The sequence below is a fragment of the Hylobates moloch genome, unplaced genomic scaffold (assembly GCF_009828535.3).
Source record: "Hylobates moloch isolate HMO894 unplaced genomic scaffold, HMol_V3 SCAFFOLD_11, whole genome shotgun sequence".
Lineage (NCBI taxonomy): Eukaryota > Metazoa > Chordata > Mammalia > Primates > Hylobatidae > Hylobates > Hylobates moloch.
Genome location: NW_026652286.1, coordinates 20,183,649 through 20,211,366, shown reverse-complemented (window position 1 = coordinate 20,211,366; position 27,718 = coordinate 20,183,649). Strand labels below are relative to the sequence as shown.

Genomic DNA, 27,718 nt, shown 5'->3' with positions numbered 1-27,718 from the left:
AGATAATGAAGGAATACTAAGAATAACTCTGTAGACATAGATTTGAAAACCTAGATGAAATTAAATTAAAATTATATTAATGAAACTTAACTTTCAGTTAAAAGTTTCCAAGAAAGCAACCTTCTAGCTCCGATGGTTGCACTGGCAAATTCTACCAATTATTTGTGGAAAGTTAATACCAATTCCATACAATCTCTTCCAGAAATAAGAAGAGATGAGAACACTCTCAATTTATGAGGCCAGCATTACCCTGATGCAAAAGACAGCATAAGAAAAATAATCTTTTAAACACAACCAAATATACCTCATTAACATAAATGTAAAAATCTTCAGTAAAATATTAACCAACTGAATTCTTAAACATATAAAAACAATAATAATACACCATGACCAAGTAGAGATTGTAGTGGGAATATAAGACTGGTTCAATACTGGAAAATTTTTCATTGTAGTACACCATATTAACAGTCTAAAGAAGAAAAGTCACATGATCATATCAATTGTTGCAGGAAAAGTATTTGACAAAATTCAACATTCATTCATGATAAAGACTCTCTGCAAATTAGAAATAGAAACTTTCTCAACCTGATAAAATGCATACACAAAAGCTAACATTATACTTAATGGTGAAAGACTGAATGCTTTTTCCCTCACTTTAGGAATAAGGCAAGGATATTGATACTTTTTGTCTCTGTGTCCCCATCTAAATCTCACCTTGAATTGTAGTTCCCATAATCCCCATGTGTCATGGGAGGGACCCAGTGGGAGGTAATTTAATCATGGAGGCGTTTACCCTCATATTCTAGTGATAGTGAGTGAGTTCTCATGAGATCTGATGGTTTTATATGGCGATTTTTTCCCTTTTGCTCAGCACTTCTCCTTCCTGCCATCGTGTGAAGAAGGATGCTTCCCCTTCTGCCATGATTGTAAGTTTCCTGAGGCCTCCTCAGCCCTGCAGAACTGTGAGTCAATTAAACTTCTTTCCTTTATAAATTACTCAGTCTTGGGTATGTTTTTATTAGCAGCCTGAGAACGGACTAATACAGATATCTACTCCCATCATTCAACAAACATTTTACTGGGTGCCCTATCCAGTTAATAAAGTTAGGAAATTAAATAAAAGGCAAGCAGATTTTCAGATGATACGATTGTCTATGCTGAAAATTTCAAGGAATTCATAAGCAAATTCCAAGTACTAAAAAGTGAGTTTAATGAGATTACAGGGTACAAGGTTCAACACAAAAGAATCAGGCCACTCCCAGCACTTTGGGCGGCTGAGGCGTGTGGATCACGAGGTCAGGAGATCGAGATCATCCTGGCTAACACAGTGAAACCCCGTCTCTACTAAAAATACAAAAAAATTAGCCGGGCATGGTGGCGGGCACCTGTAGTCCCAGCTACTCAGGAGGCTGAGGCAGGAGAATGGCGTGAACCCCGGGAGGCGGAGCCTGCAGTGAGCCGAGATCGCGCCACTGCACTCCAGCCTGGGTGAAAGAGCGAGACTCCGTCTCAAAACAAACAAACAAACAAACAAACAAAAAAAACCACACACACACACAAGAGTCAAATGTATTTCTTTATACTAGCAATGAATAATTGGCAACTAAACATTTTTAAAAAATTTACGTTAGCTCCAAAAAATGAAACACATAGGTATAAGTGAAACAAAGCATAAACAGGGTCTGTATGCTGAAAATTACAAACACTTAGTGAAATAAAGCAAAAAAGACCTAAATAAATGGAGAGATATACTATTTTATGGATTGAAAGAAGTAACATAGAAAAAATGTAACTCAGCTGGGCACGGTGGCTCATGCCTGTAATCCCAGCACTTTGGGAGGCCAAGTTGGATGGATCACCTGAGGTCGGGAGTTCAAGACCACCCTGACCAACATGGAGAAACCCTGTCTCTACTAAAAATACAAAATTAGCCGGGCATGGTGGCTCATGCCTGTAATCCCAGCTAGGGAGGCTGAGGCAAGGAGAATCACTTGAACCTGGGAGGCAGAGGTTGCAGTGAGCTGAGATTGCACCATTTCACTCCAGCCTGGATAACAAGAGCAAAACTTGGTCTCAAAAAAAAAAAAGAAAGAAAAGAAAATATGTAACTCTGCCCAAATTGATCTATAGATTTAATGCAATTCCAAGCAAACCTCAGGAGTATTTTTACAGCATTTTTAGATTTTTACAGTATTTTACTATTTTTACAGTATTTTTAGAATCAGACAAGCTGATTCTAAAATTTATATGGAAAGTCAAGGGAACTGTGATAACCAAAACAATTTTGAAACAGACTAGTAAAGTTGGAGAAATCACACTATCAGATTTTAAGATTTAATATAAAGCTGTAGCAATCAATTCAGTGTGATATTGGCAAAAGGATAGACACATAGATCAATGGAACAGAGAAGCCAGAAACAGATCCACACAAATATATTCTAGTTATTTTTCATACCGTTGCAAAAGCAATTTCATAAAGGAATGATAGCCATTCAACAAATGGTGTTGGAACAGCCAGCCAACCATGTGCAAAAAAATGAACCTTCATCTTAATTTCAAATCTTACATAAGAATTAATGAAAAGATTTACATGTAAAATACAAAATTATAAAAATTTAAAGGAAAAAATTTAGGAGAAAAACTGGTCGGAGTTAGACAAAGAGTTATTAGACATGATACAAAGAGCACAATCATGAAAGAAAAGATTTATGTATTGGATTTCAACAAAATGAAAAACTTTTGCTCTATCAAAGACACTGTATAAGAATGAAAAGACAGGCTACAGACTGGGATAAAATATTTGCAAATCACATATCCAATAAAGGACTTGTATCTGGAACACAAAAAAACTCTCATAACCCAACCATAAGAAAATCAACTACCTACATTAAAGAAAGTACTGCGTTCATCAACTAGAAGTCTCAACATAGTAAAGATTTAGTTCTCCTCAAATTGATTCATAGATTCAACTCAATTCAAATCAAAATCCCAACGGGACTTTTTGTAGGTATATAAAGCTGATTCTGGAATTTATATGAAAAGACCGTATAGCATAGGGACAATAGTTAAAAATACTGTATTGTATACTTGCAATCTGCTAAGAAGATAGATCTTAAATCTCCTCACTATACAGATACACAAATAGTAACTGTAGAGGTAATAGATGTGTTCATTATGGGGAATGTAATTATTTCACAATGTATACATATATCAAAACATCAAGTTGTATACCTTAAATATGTGCTATTTTTTCATGTCAGTGATAGTTCGATAAAACTGTTGAAAAGTAGAAAATAAAAATAAGTTATGTGAAAAATAAGTTATGTGAAATAAGTTATGTGAAAGACAAAGGAACTAAAATATGACAAACAATTTGGGCAAAAGGAATGCAAGTAAGCAAATTAACAAATGTTAATTTGCTATTCAGAAAATGAAAGTTAAAACCAGCATGAGGTACCATGGCACATCTATTAGAATAGCTGAAATAAAAAAATATTGACAAGGGCTGGTAGGGATGTGGAGCAACTGGAACTTGTATACATTGCTGGTAGCAAAACGAAAAACAGCTACTCTGGATAACAGTTTGGCAGTCTCTTGTAAAACTAAACAAACACTTTCCATATGACCTAGCAATCCCATTTCTAGGTACTTGCCTTAAATAAATGAAAACATGTTCACACAAAAACTTGTACATGAATGTTTATAGCAGCTGTATTCATAATCACCCAAAATGGAAATACCTAAATGTCCTTCAACAAGTGAATGTATAAAGAATCTCTGTTACATTTATCCAACGGAATACTACTCAGCAATAAAAGGAACAAACTATTTGTTTACAAAACAACTTGGATGAATCTGAAAGGTATTATAGTAGTTGGAAGAAGCCAGTTTCATGAGGTTGCATACGTATAATTAATTCCATTCATATGCCATTTTCTAAAAGACAGAACTGTAATGACAGGGAAAAGATCAGTCATTTCCAGGGATTAGGAATAGAGAGAGGATATGACTACAAAAGGGATAACAAGAGAATTTGTCTTTTGGTTATATGGAACTCTTCTGTATCATTATTGTGGAGGTAGTTACAGAAACCTATATATGTGTTAAACTCTAAAATTGGACACAAAAACATCAGTTACATTGTACGGTAATCTAAAAATAAAATATTTACTTGAACTTTTGGTTCTGAAGAACTTGATTTGTATCTTAAAATCAGACTTTCCAAAATTTGGTTTCATTTGCTCCCTGGGTTGTCTGTATTCGTCTATCACCAGCAGAGAGACAGAGAGAGAAAGAGGGAGAAAGAATGTTGATTAGTTTATATACTTATATACACTAATGAAGTTGGAAAAACTTTTGGGTGAAATATGATTTTGTGGGATGATTTATGCATGAAGGTATATGTAGAATATTTCTGGTAGAGATATTTGTTATAGATGTATCTAAAATTCAGGTAAGGGTGGGGAATTTTATTTAGAAAACAAGAGATGTAGATGTAGATGAAAGAGAATACATAGGGCGAGAAAAAAAAACTGAGAGTAGAACTCAAGGATACTAATATTTGAGGGAAAATGAGAAAAGGAACTCATAAAGGAACTCATGAGTGTAGGAGGAGAAACAGGGCATTGAAGAAAAGAAAAAGGCCATGGAGGCTGTAATAGTTCAGTCTTACACTGCTATGAAGAACTACCCGAGACTGGGTAAAGTATAAAGGAAAGAGGTTTAATTGACTCACAGTTCCACAGGGCTGGGGAGGCCTCAGGAAACTTACAATCACAGCAGAAAAGGAAGCAAACACATCCTTCTACACATGGCAGCAGGAAGGAGAAGAATGAGAGTCAAGCAATGGGGGATACCCTTATAAAACCATCAGATCTCCTGAGAACTTACTTTCAGGAGAATACCATGGGGAAGCTGCCCCCATGACTCAATTGCCTCCCACCGAGCCCCTCCCACCAGACGTGGGGATTATAGGAACTATAATTCAAGATGAGATTTGGATGGGGACACATATCAGAGGCCAAGAAAGTTGGGAAAGAAGAGGCAGCACTCTCCAATGGCATGGAGAAGTTGAGTAAGATGAGGTTTGAAAAGTCCTCAGTGTGTTTGTCCAATAGAACAGCAGTTCTCAACCTTTTTGGCACCAAGGACCGGTTTCGTGGAATATAATTTTTTCATGGAGGTGAGGGGATGGAATGGTTTGGAGATGAAACTGTTCCACCTCAGATCATCAGGCATTATTTAGATTCTCAGAAGGAGTGGACAACCTAGATCTCCCACACGCACATGTCACAATAGAGTTCACGCTCCTATGAGAATCTAATGCCCAGCTGATCTGACAGGAGGCAGAGCTCAGGCAGTAATGCTCGCTGGCCCACTGCTTACCTCATGCTGTGCATCTCGATTTTTAACAGGCCATGGACCAGTACCTGTCAGTGTCCCAGTGGTTGGGGACCCCTGCTCTAGAAGGTCATCGGTAATGTTGCAAAAGCACTTTTAGGGTTGATGTGGGGGCAAGAATCTTAGGGACATAGCTTTAGAAATACATGAGAGGTAAGGAAGTGCCGTCATAAAGCTTTGGCTTACCTGTATTTGGATTCTTGAATAAAGTTTTGGTGGGAAGATTACTCTTATGTCAAATCATTAGGCCAAGCTAAGTAAGAATTTTACTGAAATTTTGCATTTCTGGCAAAACTTAAAGCCAAGTAATAGTGGCCTGTACTTAAGCTTTAGACATAATCTTTTTTTTTTTTTGGTAGTACTCAAAATTAGTAAGTCAGTTCAACACTGGCTGAGCACCTACAGTGTTGCAGATGGTGAAAGGTATACAAACATGTACAAGAAATAAGAACTGAATTTATTTAACCTAACCTCCTCATTTTAAAGATAAAGAAGCTGAGACTCAGGAAGGAAATAACTTGGCCAAGGACATGCTTAATCTGCCTCCCTCCTCTTCATTTGCTATATTTTGCTAGTTCCCTAATTTTTCCCTTTACATAAGCTACTCTCCACCACAAATATAGTACACATGCAGAAGATACTTATAACTACATGGCTAGTCCATTTCTAAATGTATTCATGCAGTTTGTTGATTCAGATTTTTTTTTTTTTTTTTTTTGAGACAGAGTCTCACTGTGTCACCCAGGCTGGAGTGCAGTGGTAAGATCTCGGCTCACTGAAACCTCTGCTTCCCAGGTTCAAGTGATCCTCGTGCCTCAGCCTCCTGAGTAGCTGGGATTACAGGCATGTGCCACCATGCCCAGCTAGTTTTTGCATTTGTAGTAGAGACGGGGTTTCACCATGTTGGCCAGGCTGGTCTCGAACTCCTGACCTCAAGTGATCTGCCCACCTCAGCTTCCCAAATTGTTGGGATTACAGGCGTGAGCCACCACACCTGGCCTTGAATCAGATATTTATAAGAAAAGAGAAAATACCTACCTAGGCAGTAGCTGGCAACAAATTCAATGTGCAGAGGGTATGATTGCAAATGGTTGCGTAAAGGAAGAAGAGGTATTAGGAAATAGATTGCCTTTTGAAAACAAAACAAGACCTTTGGCAGGAAAATATTGGGGTAGATGGGTGCATATTAACAGATATTTGACTCTCTCCCTACCTGGGGATTATTCTTCTAGAATTCTTTTCTAAAACTCTAAAGGATTCTTGGTTTGCTCTAATGAGACAGGCAGTTTTCTTTACCATAATTCCAGTTAGTGCTTTGAGGGAACATGGAGTAGGACAATATGGCTGGAGTTTGCCTCCAAGATAAATTGGAGAGGAAGAGTGGATGGCCTTTAAAGCAAGACTAAGTTTAGAAGCACAGTGAATAAGCATGTTCACGCTCGGGTTCGGTGGGTGGATGTCTGCTTGAGTTCATTCAGTTACTTATGGGGTGTGTAACCTTAAAAAAGTATCTTGACCTCTTTAAGACTCAGTTTCCCCCTCTGTAAAATGGGTCCTTGTGAGTACAAAAGATATATGATGTACCTAGTGCAGTGCCAGACTTTTTAAACAAAATACTTCATATTAGATTTTAATTTTATGATTAATTAGAAATGTGGTTCTATTCTTTAGGAAATGGCCAGAGACACTGCAAGCCAACATTTTCAGACAGAAATAGTTCCTGTCTTTTGTAAATTGATCTTTAGGTGGCTTCAGCTGGCATGACTAGGCCCCTCGATGGGAATTGCAGAGATATTTAGAGTTGAATGCAAAGCCTGAGCTCAAATGGGATAAATGATGAAGCACTATTAAAGATATAAATGGATAGGCACACTACACCAGGGGGCTGGTGGGTGGGAGTGGAGTCATTGTTTGTCATGTGGCATCAATGTACACAGCTGACTGTGTCTGTGTGAGGAGAGGAGATGGCAGTTACTGTTGCAAAAGGGACCTGGAAACAGAGAACAGCATGAGCAAACTGCTGATCAGGTTTCTTTAGGAGGATGAGGGGATTATAATGTTCTGAGAGATTACTGAAGCTTAGAAAGAGGAAGTAGTAGAATCACATCTTCCTGCCCCTGGGAATTTATGCTGCTGGATACCATGTTTCCAGTGCTTCTTATTTTATCCATTCCTTTAAAAAGTTATTCTAAAATAAAGATGAAATCATAGGTGAAAAAATGTCTAACTTGTTTGTTTATTGTAGATTTACTCTTGGATTCCAAAGTAAAGAGGCAATGGCACAGGGGGTGCTGTTTATATTCCTTTCATCAATCATTGCTGCAACTTAGATATTTCATATACTTATGCCTATACACAGATACGTATGGGCGAAAGATATTCTATAAAATTCATTTATGAGGACTTGCAGTTGCACCTCTCAGAAAAATTTCTGCTCTAGTCATTAAAAAAATTTTTTTATGGGCTTGTAATTCAGTTATCTCTTCCCTGGAAGTAAAATTCCAGGGTAGACCAGAAAACTCACTAACAAGCCCCAGTGGTCTTAAACCCCGGCTGCATGCAAAATCAACTGTAAACTTAAAAAAAAAACAAACAAAAACGAAAACAAAAAAAGTCTGTGCCTGGCCTGGGTCTCATTCCAGAGCATTTAAGTTAGACTCTCTAGAAGTAATTGTCTTCAGTTTACGCTATAAAAATTTAAGATTTTAAAAACCAGGCCGGGCACGGTGGCTCATGCCTGTAATCCCAGCACTTTGGGAGGCCTAGGTGGGCAGATCACTTTAGGTCAGGAGTTCGAGACCAGCCTGGCCAACATGGTGAAACACCATCTCTACTAAAAATACAAAAATCAGCCAGGCGTGGTGGTGCATGCCTGTAATCCCAGCTACTTAGAGACTGAGGCATGGGAATCACTTGAACCTGGGAAGCAGAGATTGCAGTGAGCGGAGATCCTACCACTGCACTCCAGCCTGGGTGACAGAGTGAGACTCCATCTTAAAAAATAATAATAAAAATAAAATCCAAGTTGGCACAACATTTTTAGCTCTTATAACAAAATTATTGACTTAATGAATTTTCTGTGAATAACTTTGGGAGTATTAAAACTTTGTAAACTCTGACCCAGCTATCCATCCTGAGAAATAGAGCAGGAGGAAATGGTCATGGATGCATGCAAAAATGTATCAATCTTGAGTCATTACAATAATACTTTTAATAATAAAAATCAGAAGCATTATAAATGTGTAATAAGAGGAGATTTTTCTTTCAACCATGGTACATCCATTTAGTGGACTACTTTCTAGCCATTAAAAATAATGTAAAAGAAGAATTTAATGCATATAACATGCATGTAATTCATAAAGAGAAAAGAAAGATATTATTCAAGTATGGTGAGATATACTTCTTTGAAAAAAATCCATTTGAATAGAAAAAAGACTAAATGAATATATTCCAAAATAGAAATATTTATTATAAAGAAATAGCATGAGAAATGTGATGATTTTTATACTCTTCCTTAGGCCTCATATTATTTTTCAGATTTTCTATACTAAGCATGAATTATTTTTATAAGGAGAACAATGCTATTAAATTAAAAGCAGTTATAGAACTCTAAAGATTTACATTAAAATACTACCCTGTGGAGCTGCCCACTTCATGTGTTTAAAGTAACTGACGCCATTTTGCATATGCTACCTGTGTGAATAGATTGCATAAATAAAATAGGCTTATAAAAACACTCTTGATTTTTGTGTGAAAGTAACCATAGGTAAGTCCTTCTTCAGTGTATGACTTTGATTTAGGAAGTGGAGTCTGGAACAACTGGCTTAATTTGACAAAGGTAGAGGAAGGTGAAATTTTATGCTGTGATTGGTTTTTGCAGTTGTTCTGAACTAATAGGCTGCTTTCTTCCTTAATGTGTTATAATGAGGAACAGCTGCTATGAGCTGTGCAGGATGTTTTTTTTTCCCTCCTTTCAACCCTCCATCTCCTGAAGTTAAATCAGTCTCTGTAATTAAAGAATTGGTGAAATAGACAAGGAGGTGGGCTGGCAAGTTTATATATTCTGTTTTAAAATGTTTAAGTATCATGTGGAAGAACTGGACTATTGTGACATGGTGGAATAACATTTACATTTTCCAAAAAAGTGTCTTTCAACATTTGTTGTTAGACCTGGAGAACACAATAATATTAATTAATTGGGCATTCGATGTAAACCACAAAAGTGAGCAGACTCACTTCTCCTTCAAGTTGATGGGAATTCAGATCAACCAAGAAGCTAAAGATGAGATGAATTCAAGACTACACTGTTTGAAGATATATCATTATCCCTTGTGAAAGAGTAGATGAGGTGTGGTTGATCCTAGTAACTTCATGGACTAAAAGGAAAAAAAAAAAAAAAAGAAAGTCTCATTCCTTGAGTATATTTCCGAGTTGTTTTGTGTGTCTTGATAGGTTTGTTCCCAAACTGAACTGAACCAGAAAGCCCCTATGACACCTCTCTCCAAGGGAAAGATGCACCTAGAAGGAGCTGGGCCTCTGGTGACAGCTGGAGGAGTCATTCTGAAGCCTCACCTCCCACATCACTGTCATCTCTAATAGTGGAGACTGGTTGAACTTCGGAAAGGGAAAAATCGATGGCTGAAGATGAGCTTGGTGATTGTATTAGTCAGAGTTCTCCAGAGAACCAGAACCAATTGGCCTATGTGATTATGGAGGCCCAGAAGATCCATGATCGTTTCTCTGCAAACTGGAGAACCAGAAACGCCAGTGGTCTAGTTTGGTCCATGTCCAAAGGCCTGAGAACCAGGATGAGATGGCTGATGCTAGTCCTGGAGTCTGAAGACCTGAGAACCAGGAGCTCTGATGTCGAAGGGCAGGAGAAAATGGATATCCCAGCTAAAAAAGAGGGCAAATTCTTCCTTTCTCCACCTTTTAGTTCTATCTGGGCCCTCAACAGATTGGGAACCCTAATGGGGGTGATTATTCTTACCCTGTGAGGTAAGAATTAGTGAAAGTGATTATTCTTACCCTGTCTATCAATTCAAATGCTAATCTCTTCTGGAAACACTCTCACAGACACACTCAGAAATAATGTTTTACCAACTATCTTGGCATCCTTTAGCCTAGTCAAGTTAACACATAAAATTAGTCATCACAAGTTCACTAACCCCTTGTCAAGTCCGCACTTATGCGTATCTCTTTAAACCATACTTAATCTCCAAGTAAATACAATAACAAGGTCAAAATCCCATGTAACATCATACAACTAACCTGTGTACAACAAAAACACACTAATCCCTTCCCTCAAAGAGGAGGTAAAATTCTTGAGTGATGTTTACTCTTCTCCTGGAATCCTGTAACTTAAATACTATGATGTAAAATTAACACTATTTAAATATGGATGTAAAGTCAATATATCTTTTGTTACTATGATAAAGGAATAGGAAAGAATACAAAGATATTTTCTTTACACATACACACATGCACAAATATATTTATAACAGAAGGAGAATATATGCAGGACAATTACAGTTCTCATTTCTGTAACTGGTTACATGGATGTAGCTGATATTTATAAGGACCTTCTTCTACTACCATTCTGTATTCTCACTGCTTTCAGCAAGCACCTCAGCTGGTTGGGGTTCTTTACCACAGGATAAAGGTGACCCAAACCTTTATTCTTGAAGGGTCTGGGCCATTCATAGTTTTGCCTGGACTGGGTTGTTATAGTTCCTATTGACCTTAATCACAGGACATGGCAATACTCAGAAACTCTTTAAGAAATCTGTATTCCACACATATTCTTCTTTACCTCCATTGTGTAGGAGTAGTTCAATTTTGGTGGTTTGGATCAATCACCCCAGCCAACACTGTAACTCCCTTCTTTGCTTATTGACATAGAGGCATTAGGAGCCCAACATGGTTGGGTGGCAGTCTTAACTTCCAGTTCAATGGAATCATTGTTGTATCTCCTGGTGGAAGCATTCTTCCCTCTAGAACTATGACCTCTAGGCCAGTAGAGCATAAAGTCATGGAAACAAGAAGCAAAAATTTTGCCAGTGTGTCTCCAGGGGTAACAGTGAATGTTGCCACAACCATTTTCACCCCTTGATTCCTGGACCTGTGATTCTGGCTATGGGAGAAACAGCACCATATATTGGTTGCTGATTCAAAGTATATAGAGCCTTATGGAGGACCTTGCCCAAGCACTGCACCTAGCTGGAGCTGTAACTGAGTCTCAAAAGGCCATTCCACCATTTTATCAAGACAGCTGATTCAGGATGGTAGGGAACAAGGTAAGACCAGTGAATTCCCTGAGTATGGGCCCATTGCTGCAATTCTTTTGCTGTGATCAGAAGTAATGCCATGTAGAATACCATGATGGTGGATAAGGCATTTTGTAAATCCATGGACATAGTTTTGTGTGCAGGGAAGGAAAATCCATATGCACTGTTGTCTATTCTAGTAAGGACAAAATGCTGCTCCTTCCATGGTAGAAGTGTTCAGTGTAATGAATCTGCCACCAGGTAGCTGGCTAATCACCCTGGAGAATGGTGCCATACTGGAGGCTCTGTGTTGGTCCCTGCTGCTGACACATTAGGCACTTAGCACTGGCCATAACAAGGTCAGCATAGGTGAGTGGAGTCCATGTTGCTAAGTTCATTCATGACCTCTATCCCTGCCACCATGACCACTTTGTTCATGAGCCCACTGTGTGATGACAGGAGTAGCTAGGGAAAGAGGCTGATTAGTATCCACAGAACAGGTTATCCTCTTCACTTGACTATTAAAATACCCTTTGGCTGAAGTCACCTTTTGGTGAGCATTCTTGTGGGATACAAATATCTTCATATTTTTTGCTCAAAGAGATCTATCCATATATCTCTTCCCCAAATTTCTTGTCACCAATTTTCTAATTATGTACCTTCCAAGTTCCTGACCATCCAGCCAAACCATTTACTATAGTTCTTGAATCAGTATATAATCACATGTCCAGATATTTTTCCTTTTAAGCAAAGTGCACAACCAAGTGCACTGCCTGAAATTCTGCCCACTGGGAGAATATCCCTTCAACACTGCCTTTCAGAGATGTTCCAGAGAGATGTTATAGTGCTACAGCTGTCCACTCTTGGGTAGTGCCTGTATATCACACAGAACCATCTGTAAACCATAGCCAAGTCTTCACTTCCTCTGTCAATTGATTGTAGGGAACTCCCCATGGAGCCATGGGTGCAGCTGAAAGAGAGAAGTCAGTAGCAGGAATGAGGACCATGGATCACTTGACGTAACTTCTTTGTGCCTTCAGGGCTTGCTTGGGCCCAATTACATATATACCACTTCCATTTGATGATAGAGTGTTGCTGTGCATGGGCAATTTTATGATTTGATGGGTCAGATAATACCCAGTTCATGATAGGCAGCTCAGGTTGCATAGTAACTTGTTGACTCCTGGTCAAGCATTCAGTTTCTACTAAAGCCCAGTAGCAGGCCCAGAGCTGTCTCTCAAAAGAAGAATCATTACCTGCAGATGATGGCATAGCTTTGCTCTAAAATCCTGAAGCCTTAAACTGAAATTCACCTATAGGAGCTTGCCAAAGGATCTAAACAGCATCCCTGTCTGCCATTGACACCTCAAGTACCATTGGATCTGCTGGATCATGTGGCCTAAGTGGCAGAGCAGCTTATGTAGTCTCCTGGATCTGTTGCAGAGCCTTTTCCTGTTCTGGGACCTACTCAAAACTAGTAGCTTTTTTTGAGTCAGTTGGTAAATGGGCCAGAATAACATGCTTAAATAAGAAATACATTGCCTCCAAAATCCACATAGGCCCACTAGCCATTGTGCCTTTTTTTTTTTCTTTTTTTGGTTAGAGGCCAGGTGCAACAACTTAGCCTTCTCCTTGGAAGGGCTATTTCAACATGCCCACACCACAGACCCCTAGAAATTTAACTCAGGTAGATAGATTGCACCTAAACTTTAATTGGATTTATTTCCCACCCTGTAACACATAAATGATTACCAATCAAATCTAAAGCAGTTGCTACTTTTTGCTCACTAGGTCCATTCAGCATAATGTCATCAACGTAATGAACAAGTATGATGTCTTGTGGAAGGGGAAGGTGATCAAGATCCCTGTGTGTTTGACGTTGTCTAAATTATGACATATAACTGGAGAGTTAATATAACCCTGAGGTAGGAATATGAAGGTGTATTACTGGCCTTGCCAGCTGAAAGAAAACTGCTTCTGGTGGTCCTTATTGACAGAAATGGAGGAGAGGGCATCTGCCAGATGATAGCTACATACCAGGTACCAAGGGGTGTGTTACTTTGCTCAAGCAATGAAACTAAATCTAGTACAGCAGGTGCAATTGTAGTCGCCACTTGGTTAAGCTTACCATAATCCACTGTTATTCTCTAAGCTCCATCTGTCTTCTGCATAGACCAAATAGGAGTGTTGAATGGGAATGTGATGGGAATCGCCACCCCTGCATCTTGGAATGCAGTATTGCTTTTTATTTACTATTTTTTGAGGTGGAAGCAATTCTAGGGACTGCTTCTCCTTGGCCTTCTTCATCATAGCCCCCAGTCCATAAGTCAAGGAACCAATGTGGGGATTCTGCCAGTGGCTAAGTATGTCATTCCAATTATTTCCTGGGAAATAACTACAGGATGGATTCCAAGACCTATTGTGAGATGAACTTGAGCTAAAACTTCCATTGATCACCTGACCTGACCTATATAAGCCCCTACTCTGAATGAGGGGCTACAGTGACATTTTGGGTTTCCTGGAATCAGTGTCAGTTCAGATCTAGTGTTCAGTAGTCCCCCAAAGGTCTGATTATATGTTTTACCCTGGTGCACAGTTACCCTGCTAAAATTCTGTAGGTCCTTTCAGAGAAAGCTGGGAGAAAGATTCACAGTATAAATTTTCATTTGAGGGCTTCTGGGTCTGTAAAATGGCTCAAGTCTGAAAATTGATTGAGGGGCTCTGACTCTCTAATTTTATGATTCAGTTTAAACTTTGGTTCATTTGACCTGGAACTTTTCTGTTTATACAGATCAAGTAAAAATTTAATAGGTTTCTATCTATTTCACTTCGAGGAACACCATGATTAACTAGCCCACGCCACAGATCTGTGTGAGTCAGACTATTCTAATTGCCGCTTTGACTCTGCCACCCAACACAGTAACTACGCCCACCTTGCCTTTGGCAGTGGAATGCTGCCAGTTGGCCTCACCACTCTGGATCCAATTATTCCCGTTGCATTTAGATTTTCCAATTAAGTGGCCATGGTTCCCACTATAAGGTCTGGCCTACAAAGAGTAATCACAGAGTTCTTCACGAATACTGGGGCTTCCTTTAGTAATTTATTTCTTAAAGTATCGGTAAAAGTGTGTCTTCTAGATCTTCTCAGTGTTGGGGAATATATCATAAATTATAAATTCACTCTTTCTAATCTCCCTAAGCCTGTGAATCCCTTCCTCTAAATTAAACCTAGGGAGAGCCGACATTTCCAATTTGCTTACAATGGGCCATCTTTTGATTGTGTTTCGGCCAACCAATCAACCACATTATTAGAGCCTTAACTCCCAAGCTGTAATATTAAATGCAGAATCTCTGCTTAGTGGGCCCACATCAATAAATTCGACTTGATCCAACATTATGTTCCTTCCTTCATTATCCCACACCCTTAATATCAATTCCCACACATGTTCCCTAGATTTCTGCTTGTATAAATTAGAAAGGTTAGGTAGTTCTTTTTTTTTTTTTTGTGAGCAACATGGCTGTTTATTTCACCTGGGCGCAGGTGGACTGAGTCCGAAAAGAGAGTCAGCAAAGGGTGCTGGATTATCATTAGTTCTTATAGGTTTTGGGATAGGCGGTGAAGTTAAGAGCAATGTTTTGCGGGCAGGGGTGGATCTCACATAGTACATTCTCAAGGGTGGAGAGAATTACAAAGAACCTTCTTAAGGGTGGGGAAGATTACAAAGTACATTGATCAGTTAGGGTGGGGGCAGAAACAAATCACAATGGTGGAATGTCATCAGTTAAGGCTATTTTTACTTTTTTTTGTGGATCTTCAGTTACTTCAGGCCATCTGGATGTATACGTGCAAGTCACAGGAGATGCAATGGCTTGGCTTGGGCTCAGAGGCGTGACATTCCTGCCTTCTTATATTAATAAGAAAAATAAAACCAAATAGTGTTGAAGTGTTGGGGCGGCGAAAACTTTTGGGGGGTGGTATGGAGAGAGAATGGGCGATGTTTCTCAGGGCTGCTTCAAGCGGGATTAGGGGCAGCGTGGGAACCTAGAGTGGGAGAGATTAACCTGAAGGGAGGTCTTGTGGTAAGGGGTGATATTGTGGGGATGTTAGAAGAAACATTTGTCATGTAGAATGATTGGTAATGGCCTGGATATGGTTTTGTATGAATTGAAAAACTAAATGGAATAAGAGAAGGAGAAAAACAGGTATAAAAGGTCTAAGAATTAGGACGACTCAGGACATCTGATTAGAGAGTGCCTAAGGAGATTCAGCATAGTCCTGCCAGCAAAGATTATTTATTTACTTCAAGAGCTAAGAGTGGCAGTTTGGGGATAGCATGAGGAGATATCAGCTGTGATGGCTTGGAGAAACAGTGTAAACCGGCAGTGTAAACAAGAGCAGAGCATGTATGAGTAGTTGAGAATGGTGAATAGGAGTATGACTAGACAGAAGATAGTAGGGATGACAAGTTTTTTGGCGGCACAGTCTAAGGTGGTCCGGTGTCTGGAATGAGACTGGGGCCTAATAAAAAGGAGCTCAAATGGGCTGTACATTGTAGAATTCCGAGGACAGGCCTGAATTCTGAGAAGCGAAAGTGGTAAAAGTATTGTCCAGTCCTTTTTGAGTTGGTGGCTGAGCTTGGTGAGGTGTATTTTTAAAAGACCTTTAGTCCGTTCTACTTTTCCTGAAGATGGAGGACTGTAAGGGATATGAAGGTTTCACTGAATACTAAGAGCCTGAAAAACTGCTTGGCTGATTTGACTAATAAAGGCTGGTCTGTTATCAGACTGTATAGCGGCAGGAAGGCTAAACTGAGGAATTATGTCTGACAGAAGGGAAGAAATGACTGCGGTGGCCTTCTCAGACCCTGTAGGAAAGGCCTGCACCTATTTAGTGAAAGTATCTACTTAGACTAAGAGGTATTTTAGTTATCTGACTCAGGGCATGTTGAGTAAAGCTAATCTGCCAGTCCTGGGTGGCGGCAAATCCTCGAGCTTGATGTGTAGGGAAGGGAGGGGGCCTGAATAATCCCTGAGGAGTAGTAGAATAGCAGATGGAACACTGCGAAGTTATTTCCTTGAAGATAGATTTCCATGATGGAAAGGAAATGAGAGGTTCTAAGAGGCGGGCTAGTGGCTCATACTATAGCATAGCCTGCCTTTGCTGGTGTGTGGCGATTAGGCCTGGTGGAACTGCCATCAGTAAATCAAGAGTGATCAGGGTGAGGAACAGGAAAGAAGGAAATGTGGGGAAATGCGGTGAATGTCAGGTGGATCAGAGTGATGCAGTCATGAGGGTCAGGTGTGGTATCAGGAATAATGTGGGAGGCCAGATTGAAGTCTGAGCCAGGAACAATGGTAATTGTGGGAGACTCAACAAAGAGTGAGTACAGCTGAAGGAGCCGGGGAGCAGAAAGTATATGTGTCAGGTGTGAGGAAGAAAATAGATTTTGGAAATTATGAGAGCTGTAGAGAGTGAGTTGAGCATAGTTTGTGATTTTGAGGGCCTCTAAAAGTATTAGGGCAGCAGCAGCGGCTGCATGGAGACATGATGGCCAGCCTAAACAGTAAGGTCAATTTGTTTGGACAGAAAGGCTACAGGGTGCGGTCCTGGCTCTTGTGTAAGAATTCTGACCGCACTAACCATGCCTAGGAAGGAAAGGAGATGTTGTTTTGTAAGGGATTGAGGTTTGGGAGATTAATCGGACACGATCAGCAGGGAGAGCACGTGTGTTTTTATGAGAATTATGCCGAGATAGGTAACAGATGAGGATGAAATTTGGGCTTGACTGAAGTAGTGGGGGCTGTCTGTGAAGCCTTGCGGCAGTACAGCCCAGGTAATTTGCTGAGCCTAATGGGTGTCAGGGTCAGTCTAAGTGAAAACAAAGAGAGGCTGGGATGAAGGGTGCAAAGGAATAGTAAAGAAAGCATGTTTGAGATCCAGAACAGAATAATGGGTAGTAGAGGGAGGTATTGAGGATAGGAGAGTATATGGGTTTGGCACCACTGGGTGGATAGGTAAAACAATTTGGTTGATAAGGTGCAGATTCTGAACTAACTTGTAAGCCTTGTCTGGTTTTAGGACAGGTAAAATGGGGGAATGGTAAGAAGAATTTATAGGCTTTAAAAGGCCATGCTGTAGCAGGTGAGTGATAACAGGACTTAATCCTTTTAAAGCGTGCTGTAGGATAGGATCTTGGCATTGAGCGGGGTAAGGGTGATTAAGTTTTAATCAGATGGTAATGGGCATGTGATCGGTTGCCAGAGAAGGAGTAGAGATGTCCTATACTTGTGGGTTAAGGTGGTGGGATACGAGAGGAAGACGCGAAGGAGGCTTTGGGTTGGGGAGAAGGGCGGCAATGAGATGGAGGCGTGGGTTGGGGAGAAGGGCAGCAATGAGATGTGGCTGTAGTCCAGGAACAGTCAGGGAAGCAGATAATTTAGTTAAAGTGTCTCAGCCTAATAAGGGAACTGGGCAGGTGGGGATAACTAAAAAGGAGTGCTTAAAAGAGTATTGTCTAAGTTGGCACCAGGGTTGGGGAGTTTTAAGAGGTTTAGAAGCCTGGCTGTCAATACCCACAGAAGTTATGGAGGCAAGGGAAACAGGCCCTTGAAAAGAAGGCAATGTGGAGTCGGTAGCCTCCGTATTGATTAAGAAGGGGACGGGCTTACATTCCACTGTGAGAGTTACTTAAAGTTCGGCGTCCGTGATGGTCTACGGGGCTTCCGAGGCGATCAGGCAGCATCAGTCTTCAGCTGCTAAGCCGAGAAGATCTGGGAAGGAGTCAGAGAGCCTTGGGCCAGAGTTCCAGGGGCTCTGGAAGTGGCTGCCAGGTGAGTTGAACAGTCAGATTTTCAGTGGGGTCCCACACAGATGGGACGCGGCTTAGGAGGAATCCCGGGCTGTGGGCATTCCTTGGCCCAGTGGCCAGATTTCTGGCACTTGTAGCAAGCTCCTGCGGGAGGAGGTTCTGGAGGAACGCCTGGCTGCTGCGGTTCAGGCGTTTGGAATTTCTTGTGTGCTGGAAATGTGGCTGGGGTTTGTCTCACAGTGGAGGCAAGGAATTGAAACTTTTTTCTATTATTGTACACCTTGAAGGTGAGGTTAATTAAGTCCTGTTGTGGGGTTTGAGGGCCAGATTCTAATTTTTGGAGTTTTATTTAATGTCGGGAGCAGATGGGGTAATAAAATGTATATTGAGAATAAGACGGCCTTTTGACCTTTTAGGGTCTACGGCTGTAAAGCATCTCAGGGTTGCTGCCAAACAAGCCATGAACTGGGCTGGATTTTTATATTTGATGAAAAAGAGCCTAAACGCTATCTAATTTAGGATAAAGAAAAAGGAGCATTAACTTTGACTATGCCTTTGGCTCCAGCCACCTTTTTAAGAGTAAATTGCTGGGCAGGTGGGGGAGGGCTAGTCATGGAACAAAACTGTAAGCCGGACCAGGTGTGAGGAGGGGAGGCGATAAAAAGATTATAGGGTGGAGGAACGGAGGCTGAGGAAGAATTGGGACCTAGCTCGGCCTGGCGAGGAGGGGAAGAGGTCAGATGGGCCTGTAGAAAAGGAAGATTAGAAAGACTCAGCGACGCTTGGGGTTGGGACTGAGGGGACCGGCGGGAGGGAAAGAAGGAAAATTTGGGACGAGTTGCACTGGGCACAGAGACTAGGAAGGGACTGATGTGTAAAAGAATGCCTGGACGTCAGGCACCTCAGATCATTTGCCCATTTTACAACAAGAATTATTTAGCTCTTGTAGGATGGAAAAAATGAAAGTGCCGTTTTCCGGCTATTTGGAACTACTGTCGAGTTTGTATTGGGTTTCATGCGCGTCCGTGTGAAGAGACCACCAAACAGGCTTTGTGTGAGCAACATGGCTGTTTATTTCACCTGGGTGCAGGTGGGCTGAGTCTGAAAAGAGAGTCAGCAAGGTTAGGTAGTTCTTTTGGAATATAGCATGCCTCCTCATGGGCCACGCTTTGTACTTCCCCTTTAAGGGCCTGCTAGGGTCTTGAGTCTAGTTATTTGTCTAGAAGAAAAGAGGAGTGTTGGAGGTAGCTCTTGTGGAGAATCAGCAGTGTCTTGCATGGCAGTTGCCTCAGAGAAGGCCATTCCTCAGGCAATGCAGGGCTAATCCCTTCAGATGGAGGTAAATGACTCAGACCAATGTGAATGAGGAGATGGTTCCTACTGGAGGTGGGGATGCTGTTGACACTGGGAGTAGGGGGTCATTTCTGCTGGTATTAGGGATGCCATCCAGGGGATGCTGGGGTTAGGGAGACCAACTACTCTGGGGGTGGGATCTAAGCTCTACTGAGGGTGGGGAGACTTCTTTCACTGCCAAAATAGATAATCACAGTTTAGGGACTCAGTGTCCCCAGCTTCTTTAGAGTCTTCCCACATACCCCCATCCCAACTTGCAAGATCCTATTTTTTCACAGTGTCCTCACTTTACAGTATATACCTTGTGAGGCTGAGAGTTTCACTTGTGTTGTAATTCAGCCAATTACAGGATGAGATCCTACATTTGATTTTCAGCAATTTCAGCCCTGCATTACAGGAGATAATGCTGTTCCTCAGGGACACCTATAAGCTCTTAGGTCATTTATGTAGCACTTGAGGTGGGAATTTGAATCCCTTAGCTCTTTTTTTTTTTTTTGTAAACTACTTTTTCCGGTGATTCAGTGTCATATTCCTTAGGCTTCCAAAGTGTTCAAAACTAACATATACAGAGTTACTAAGCTCCTTGCATCTTAGAAGTGATTGATTAGGAGTATCCAATGCAGATATTTTGTATATATCTAAAGTTTGTGCCACAAACTGTTTGCCTCTTTACTACTGGAAAAGGAATCATTATCGTCTTTAAATTGTGTCAGATTAGAAAGCCAATTTCAGAAACTGCAGAATGAATTCTTTTTAAAAAACCCTCACTTTTGAAAATCTGTTTCTCTAGAACCAATCTCAATACCAAAATCTGTATTAGCCAACGTTCTCCAGAGAAACAGAACCAATATATACGATGTGGTGTGTGTGTGTGTGTGTGTGTGTGTGTATGTGTGTATGTGTATGTGTGTGTAGTCATCCCTTGGTATCTGTGGGGTATTGGTTTCAGGACCCCCTAGTGGATACCAAAATCTGAAGATGCTCAAGTCCTTTATGTGAAATTATGTAGAATCTGCATATAACCCACACAATCCTCCCATATACTTTAAATCATCTCTAGATTACTGACAATACCTAATACTGTATTGCTTAGGGAATAATGATATGACAAAAGTCTGTGTATGTTCAGTACAGATGCAACCATCCATTTTTTTCTGAATATTTTTGGTTTGCAATTGGTTGAATCTACAGATTTGGAACCCACAGATACAGAGGGCTGACTGGAGAACCAATAAAAGCCAGTGGTATAATTCAGTTTAAGTCCAGAGGCCTAAGAACAAAAGAACTGATGATGTAATTCCCAGTCTAAGTCCAAAGGCCTGAGACCTAGGGTGGGTGGTTGGGGTGGTGGCCGATGTTAGTCAGTCCTAGAGTCTGAAGGCCTGAAAACAGGAGCTGTTCAAGGCAGGAGAAGATGGATGTCCCAGCTAAAGAAAGAGATAATTTGTGCTGATTCTGCCTTTTTGTTTTATGTGGGCCCTCAATGGAATGGATAATGCCCACCCACATAGGTGAGGGTGATCTTCTTTACCTAGTCTGCCAATTCAGATGCTAATCTCTTCTGGAAACACTCTCAGAGATACATCCATAAATAATGTGTTGCCAGCTATCTGGGCATCTCTTACCCCAGTTAAGTTGACACATAAAGTTAAGAGGTCATCTGCTTACCTGTGCCATTTCCCAGATGATGAAGCTTGCCACAGTTTATCCAAGAATACACGAGTGGGAAAGGTAGAATTTAGTTTGCCCGGGTAATGTTCTCCCAGTGATTTCCCTCTGGGCCTCCCACCAGCGCTATCTCTTGTGATGAAACTGGGGAGAACTGTAGGGAGGAAGATAATTTCTGCCTCTCAAAACGTACAGGCTGATGGAAGGAGAGCCCATAAAGCATTTACTGTAGAAAAGGAATATGTAGCAGAGGAAAGTGCTGGAGAAAAGAACATAGAAGAACAAAGCAATTGCCGAGCCCAGGTGTAAGGTGACCAGGTATGCCTGGGCTGATCGCAGCTTGAATGGTGAGGAAAGACAAAATGTGAGAAGAACATGTAAGAAGATTTGACCATGTTTGTATAGAGACTATCTTCCTTGGTTCATCCTTAAATGAGATGAAAATCCTGTAGCACCATTTCTAGCATTTGGTAAGTACTCAAGAAACATGAGCTTTTACTGACCAGACTGAACATATAGGCTACTAATGAGAAAATTCCTATACTTGAAGAAGCCTAACTTGCTAGGCCAATTTTATATTTTTGCTGGGCTGCCATAGGGTTAGAATTAAAGGCACATTAAAATATGTATTAAAAGGCCAATAGTGGTGGCTCATGCCTATAGTCCTAGCACTTTAGGAGGGTGAGACAGGTGGAACACTTGAGGAGTTTAAGACCAGTCTGGGCACCATGGTGAAACCCTGTCTCTACAAAAAATACAAAAATTAGCCTGGCATAGTGGTGCATGCCTATAGTCCCAGCTACTTGGAGGTGAGATGATTGCTTGAGCCTGGAAGTCGAGGCTACAGTGAGCTATGATCATGCCACTGTACTCCAGCCTAGGCAACAGAGTAAGACCCTGTCCCCCCCGCCAAAAAAAAATGTATTAAAGATACATTATAATGTGAATGTGTCTGTAGTATACATTAAATCTTTATGTCTGTAAAGACATGCCACGTTCTTCCTTTTTCTCTCTCAGCATATGTACACACATACATACACACCTAAATCTCTGTGTATGTATGTGTGTATACATATGTATACACGTGGCACATTAGCTTTATCTAGAAATAGATACATATGCATTAAGCTACTGTAAAGTTTATGCACACTTAAAGGCACATTAATTCTATCCAGGCATACTTCTCTATAATGTACTATATATCTATATGTATACTAATACATTATTCTATCATCCATCATAAATTTCTGGCCCCCCACAAGAAATGACCTTTGTATTTTGTGATCAATGCAAGGACAAAAGATTTTGCATCCTTAAATTATATTCAATACATACTCTGTGAATAAAAATGCCATAACTTAAAATATTGCCCTTGGTATTTGCATAGTGCCTTTCATTACTGTTGAACAAAAACTAATCTATGCATTTATTCTGTGGAGATAAGTTGTATAAATGTGATAAGTGAGATATTTTCTTCCTTAGTCCTTAAAATGATAGTGTAAGGAAATGGAATTCTTTTGCCTGGAGATGAGACTACCCAAGGGTATAATATTTCCAGAATGGATACTATGAAGTTGTAGGAAGTTGCTGTATCTCATTTTCAGTGAGACCACAAGAGAAAATTATTGTAGCAGAAAGTTGTGATTTAGGCTTTAAAATGCCTTTGCTGTGAGGTAACATAGAAGGAATGGGCCATTAAAGAAGTTTGTATATTCTTCCTTTTTTTGATGTTTCAATAAGGTAACCAGTTCTTTGAGGTTAAGTCAGTCTGTTCTACAGCCTATTCTAAGAAGAAATGGTGCCTTCCTACCCACAGTGGGTGAGTCTAGGGAAGTAGTTTTATATCACCACAACCCTGATACACCTTTCTTTCCCCCACAACATGTGCTGATTGGACCAGGGATGGGAATTGTAATGAAGGGAAACCAATTAGAAAACTGGTCAGAAACACCATGTAGCCTGACATTAAAGAATGAACCGCACCTATCCTATTTACGTTTTCAATAAATTACTCTAGAGAAAATGCATTTTAACAATGGGAGCTGAAGTTGAAGGGAAGCCATGAAATAGATGGGAGTTGTCTCCAGCCATTTGCTTAGAAAAGTAGCAGGGACACACACACACACACACACACACACACACACACACAAACAATAAGACACAAGACCTACTATTTGATAACACAACAGGGTGACTATAGTCAATAATTTAATTGTACATTTATAAATAACTAAAAGAGTATAACTGATTGTTCGTAACACAATGGATAAATAGTTGAGGGGATGGGTGCTCCATTTTCCATGATGTGATTAGTATGCATTGCATGCCTATATCAAAGTATCTCATGTACCCCATAAATGTATGCATTATATACCCCATAAACCTAATATGTACCCACAAAAATTAAAAATAAAAATGAAAAAAGTAGCAGGTAACATTAACTAGCAGAGGAAATTATGACTAGAAAGTGGAGGTTGGATAGATGCAGGAGAGAGAAAAATGAGCAAGAGTGCTCATGTGACTAACGAGAGAGCTGCTTTAATTCGTGTCTTCCCAGACCTCATGCCATGCACCCTACTCCCATTTTTTCTTAAAGAACTTGAGACTCTGTATCAATTAGATGATTTGGGCTGCAAGAAATAAAAATAGCCATCTGAAAGCAGTGTAAACTAGGGACATTTATTATCTCACATAACATGAAGTGTGGAGACCAGCACGGTTTTAGGCTGTCTCAGTGATGTCATCAGGGATACAGTTCCGTTCTGTCTTTCCTATGTGCTGTACTCAACATTTTGGCTGACTTTGGTGCATTCTTGTGAAACTGAGTTGCTTCTCAGCTTTCTCCACGGAGAGCTTACATTCAGCTCATTCAGCTTTCTTGGGTCTGCAAGTCAGTTCTACTTGTCTGCATGCTTCCTACTCTGTAAAATTTTCTTGGTCTTCTCTCTCCTCCTACTTTCCTCATTTTTACAAATTTATGCCTTAAAGGAAAAATACTATTATTTTAGTGGGGTTTTGAGAGGAACCAGTGGTAAATACATGTATTTAATCGTTTAATCTGCCAACTTTATTGTGAAGTCCCTTGGGTCTCTCTTTTAAGATGAAAGACATTTACTCGAGAATTTTTCTCACTAGACTTCCCCTCCCATATCATTGGCCAAGATAGAGCTATATGCTGTATGCCAAAGACAGAGTCATAAGCCAATCACTGGCAAGGGGAATGAGGTCACTTTGGCTTGGACAAATTGCCATTCACTTTTGGCAATGAGAAGGAGCACCTTCCCTTGAGCACATAGCTGTATGGAGGATGAACAACTAGAGAATGATCTTCAAATACTGAACAATGGATGGAGCATGGACCAACCAGTCAAAATGGGCATGCTACCCCAATAGAGCAAAGAAAACCCTATAATACTCAAATGAAATCTGGTTCAACCAACAAGGAAGAAGATGGAAACAAAAGTCTTGGTTTCTAGCACCTAAATAGCAATTGCAGAAAATAAAGTACACAACTGCTTCAGAGGAAGGACCAAATCACCTCATAAGGACCATTCCAGCCTGTAAATTTTTACCCAGAAGAGAATTGTTCCATTTAATGAATATTTTCTTAAAGCAGTCTACCAACCTGAACTGAGTATCACTGCAGGGAGCCAGAGTACATATAAATTACAGGGTTGTGGGTACTTTCCGATTCTGGCACAACCTTTATATAAAAGGTTACCCTAGTCCTTTAAGAATGAACTTTTAGAGAAAGGTTCTACCTCAATGGTATTTGCAAGTAATTGGCTTTATCTTACTTGCCAGCTCTTGATTGATGAAGCTGGCTGAAGGGTTGGATTGAATAGAACTCTGAGGTTGAGTTGGAATCAGCTGGAAAGAGCACTATGTTCATCTGGCAACATGTGTGTGTGTGTGTGTGTGTGTGTATTGGCATGGGGAATGGCAGCACTTGGGCCATGTATTTTCTCTCTTCTTTCAGGTCAGTTTTGTATGGGCTGAGGCTCCATGGAGTCACCTAAGCTGAAGGCTTCCAAATTACAAACTGTACCTAAGACAAGGAGACGACCTTTCTTAGTGGGTGACATTCTTAGTCTAGGAAGAGGAGCATTCTTGTGGAAGAGTTCTCAGGGATTTGGGTAACATTAGAGTCAGAAGGAAAAGGAAGTTTTGTTGAGTTTCATATTTGAGAAGAAAGCTAAAAGGCAGAAGTCCAAGGGTGTGTCAGTTATTTTGAAAAATATGAAGAAGAGAAGTATAAAATATTTCCAAAGCTCTAGGATTAACGACACCAAGTTTGCTAGTTTTGTTTCCTGGTGATAATTAGCAGTCAAACAACATGTGTGCTTTGGGTCATCAAATATTATCGTGGGTAGGGAGAGCAGCCAGTCTTGAGCAACATGATTTCAAGGGATTGAGTGAGTGAAGAAAATTATTGCAGTATAGGAAAGCAAGTTGGATTTCTGGTAACTACAGTAAAGAGGAAAAGAGAATGTGAAGAACAGGCTGACAGGGAAGCTCTAGGTTGAGCAACAGAAAGGCCTCTGTGGAGGTTTCCAAATATAGTGCCTTACACTACTCAAAGCCCTTCCTATTATCTTGTATAATTCTCTTACTACTCTTTGGATTGGGTACACTCGATATTTTTAGTTCTGTTGTTCTGAATAAGTTAATTTTCAGAGAAGGTAAAGTAAGCCAAAAGTACACAGCTAGATGGAGGCTGATCTAGGACCAGAAATGAGTTATTTCAACTTATAGATCAGGGCTTTTCCTACTATCCCACAAGGCCACTGAGATCTAAAACAGAACTGTCTGATCTGCGGGATATCTAGAAGTATATTAGGCACAGGTGGGGGTGTATGGGTGGGGAAGACAGTATTCCAAGTAGAGGAAATAACACTTGCAAGACCCTGAGGAATGAGAGAGAATGGTGGTTCCTAAGAACACAAAGCAGACCCGTAGAGCAAGAGCAGGAAAAGCAATATGGACATTGGTGTAAGATGAGGCTAAACATGTAGCAGGGGCCAGATTCTGAAGGCTTTGAGGGTTAGCAATTTACTTATTTAGCTAAATCTCACACTTACCAGCAGTTTCCTTCCTAAATAGGAGCAGCAAGTATTTCTTTGGACCTTTGCTGACACCAAATGTTACCAGTCTTTGAGCCTCTCAGGTGAGGTGGGAGGTGGGGAAAGGAGGACATAAAATTAGCATAAGTACATAAACCTAGTTGCACATCAGTCTTAGTATGAGTAAATAACATGTTCTGCACTTTCATGTGCTACTACTTTCCAAATGAATATAGATGTTATGATGAATAAAACTCAAATTCATTTCAGTGCACTCCTGAATTCCTGGGAGCTTTTAGCCATTATGCATATAACTCCTCTGCCTCTTGCCTTATCGGTCTGTGACAACAAATACAGTTGCAACTCCTTTTGCTCTACAAATTATTGTGGCTTGAAAGCTGACCCCACTCAAAGTATCATCCAGCTATTTCTGGGTATTTCCATGGGGATGGAATAGATCCCTTGGTCTCTTCCTGAGTTTCTCCACCTCTTCTCCTCTTCTCTGAGTTTCATGCCATTGTCCCTGTTCTGTTCTCCTTGTGGTTCACTGCTTTTCTGTGCCTATCTTTGTTCATTCCCACCTCCCATGAACCCATCACTACCTTTCTTTATTCCCGCCGCTCCTGAACCCCTTATTACGTTTGTTCATTTCCATTGGTCATGTCAGCACTGCTACTTTTGGGCTCAAAGTCTGAGATAGTTTGTTTTCTACATGGAATGGAACTGTGACAGAATCTCCTGAGGCTTGAGGGTGGCTCTGTCACTTCCCTGAGACTGGCCTCTTCTCCAGCCATCATCTCTGCACTTCTACACCCACAGCTGCGGCTGATGTAAGAGGACCAGCATATATGCTTGTGGAAAGCCCAGACTTGCTCTTACTACACTCTTCTAGCCTCCCCAGTTGTACGAGGGCTGCTTACTCCCAATGATGGAATTTCTCTGAGGCTGGCTGAAGGGTTGGATTGAATAGAACTCTGAGGTTGAGTTGGAATCAGCTGGAAAGAGCACTATGTTCATTTGGCAACGTGTGTGTGTGTGTATTGGCATGGGGAATGGCAGCACTTGGGCCATGTATTTTCTCTCTTCTTTCAGGTCAGTTTTGTGGATTTTTTTAGGATTTCAGTACAAATGGCCCAACAGAAATAGAGGAAGTCCTTTC

At 40.5% G+C, this 27,718-nt stretch overlaps 1 protein-coding gene across 1 annotated transcript in view; it reads left to right on the top strand.

Annotated features, from left to right (window-relative positions):
• Positions 1-891: 891 nt before the first annotated feature.
• LOC116476407 (small ribosomal subunit protein eS25-like) overlaps positions 892-27,718 on the top strand; it is a 47,708-nt gene continuing 20,881 nt past the window's right edge. The window contains exon 1 of the mRNA XM_032761470.2: positions 892-926. Coding sequence (XP_032617361.2) covers positions 921-926 — 6 coding nt within the window. The 5' untranslated portion in view covers positions 892-920. The remainder of the gene's footprint in view (positions 927-27,718) is intronic.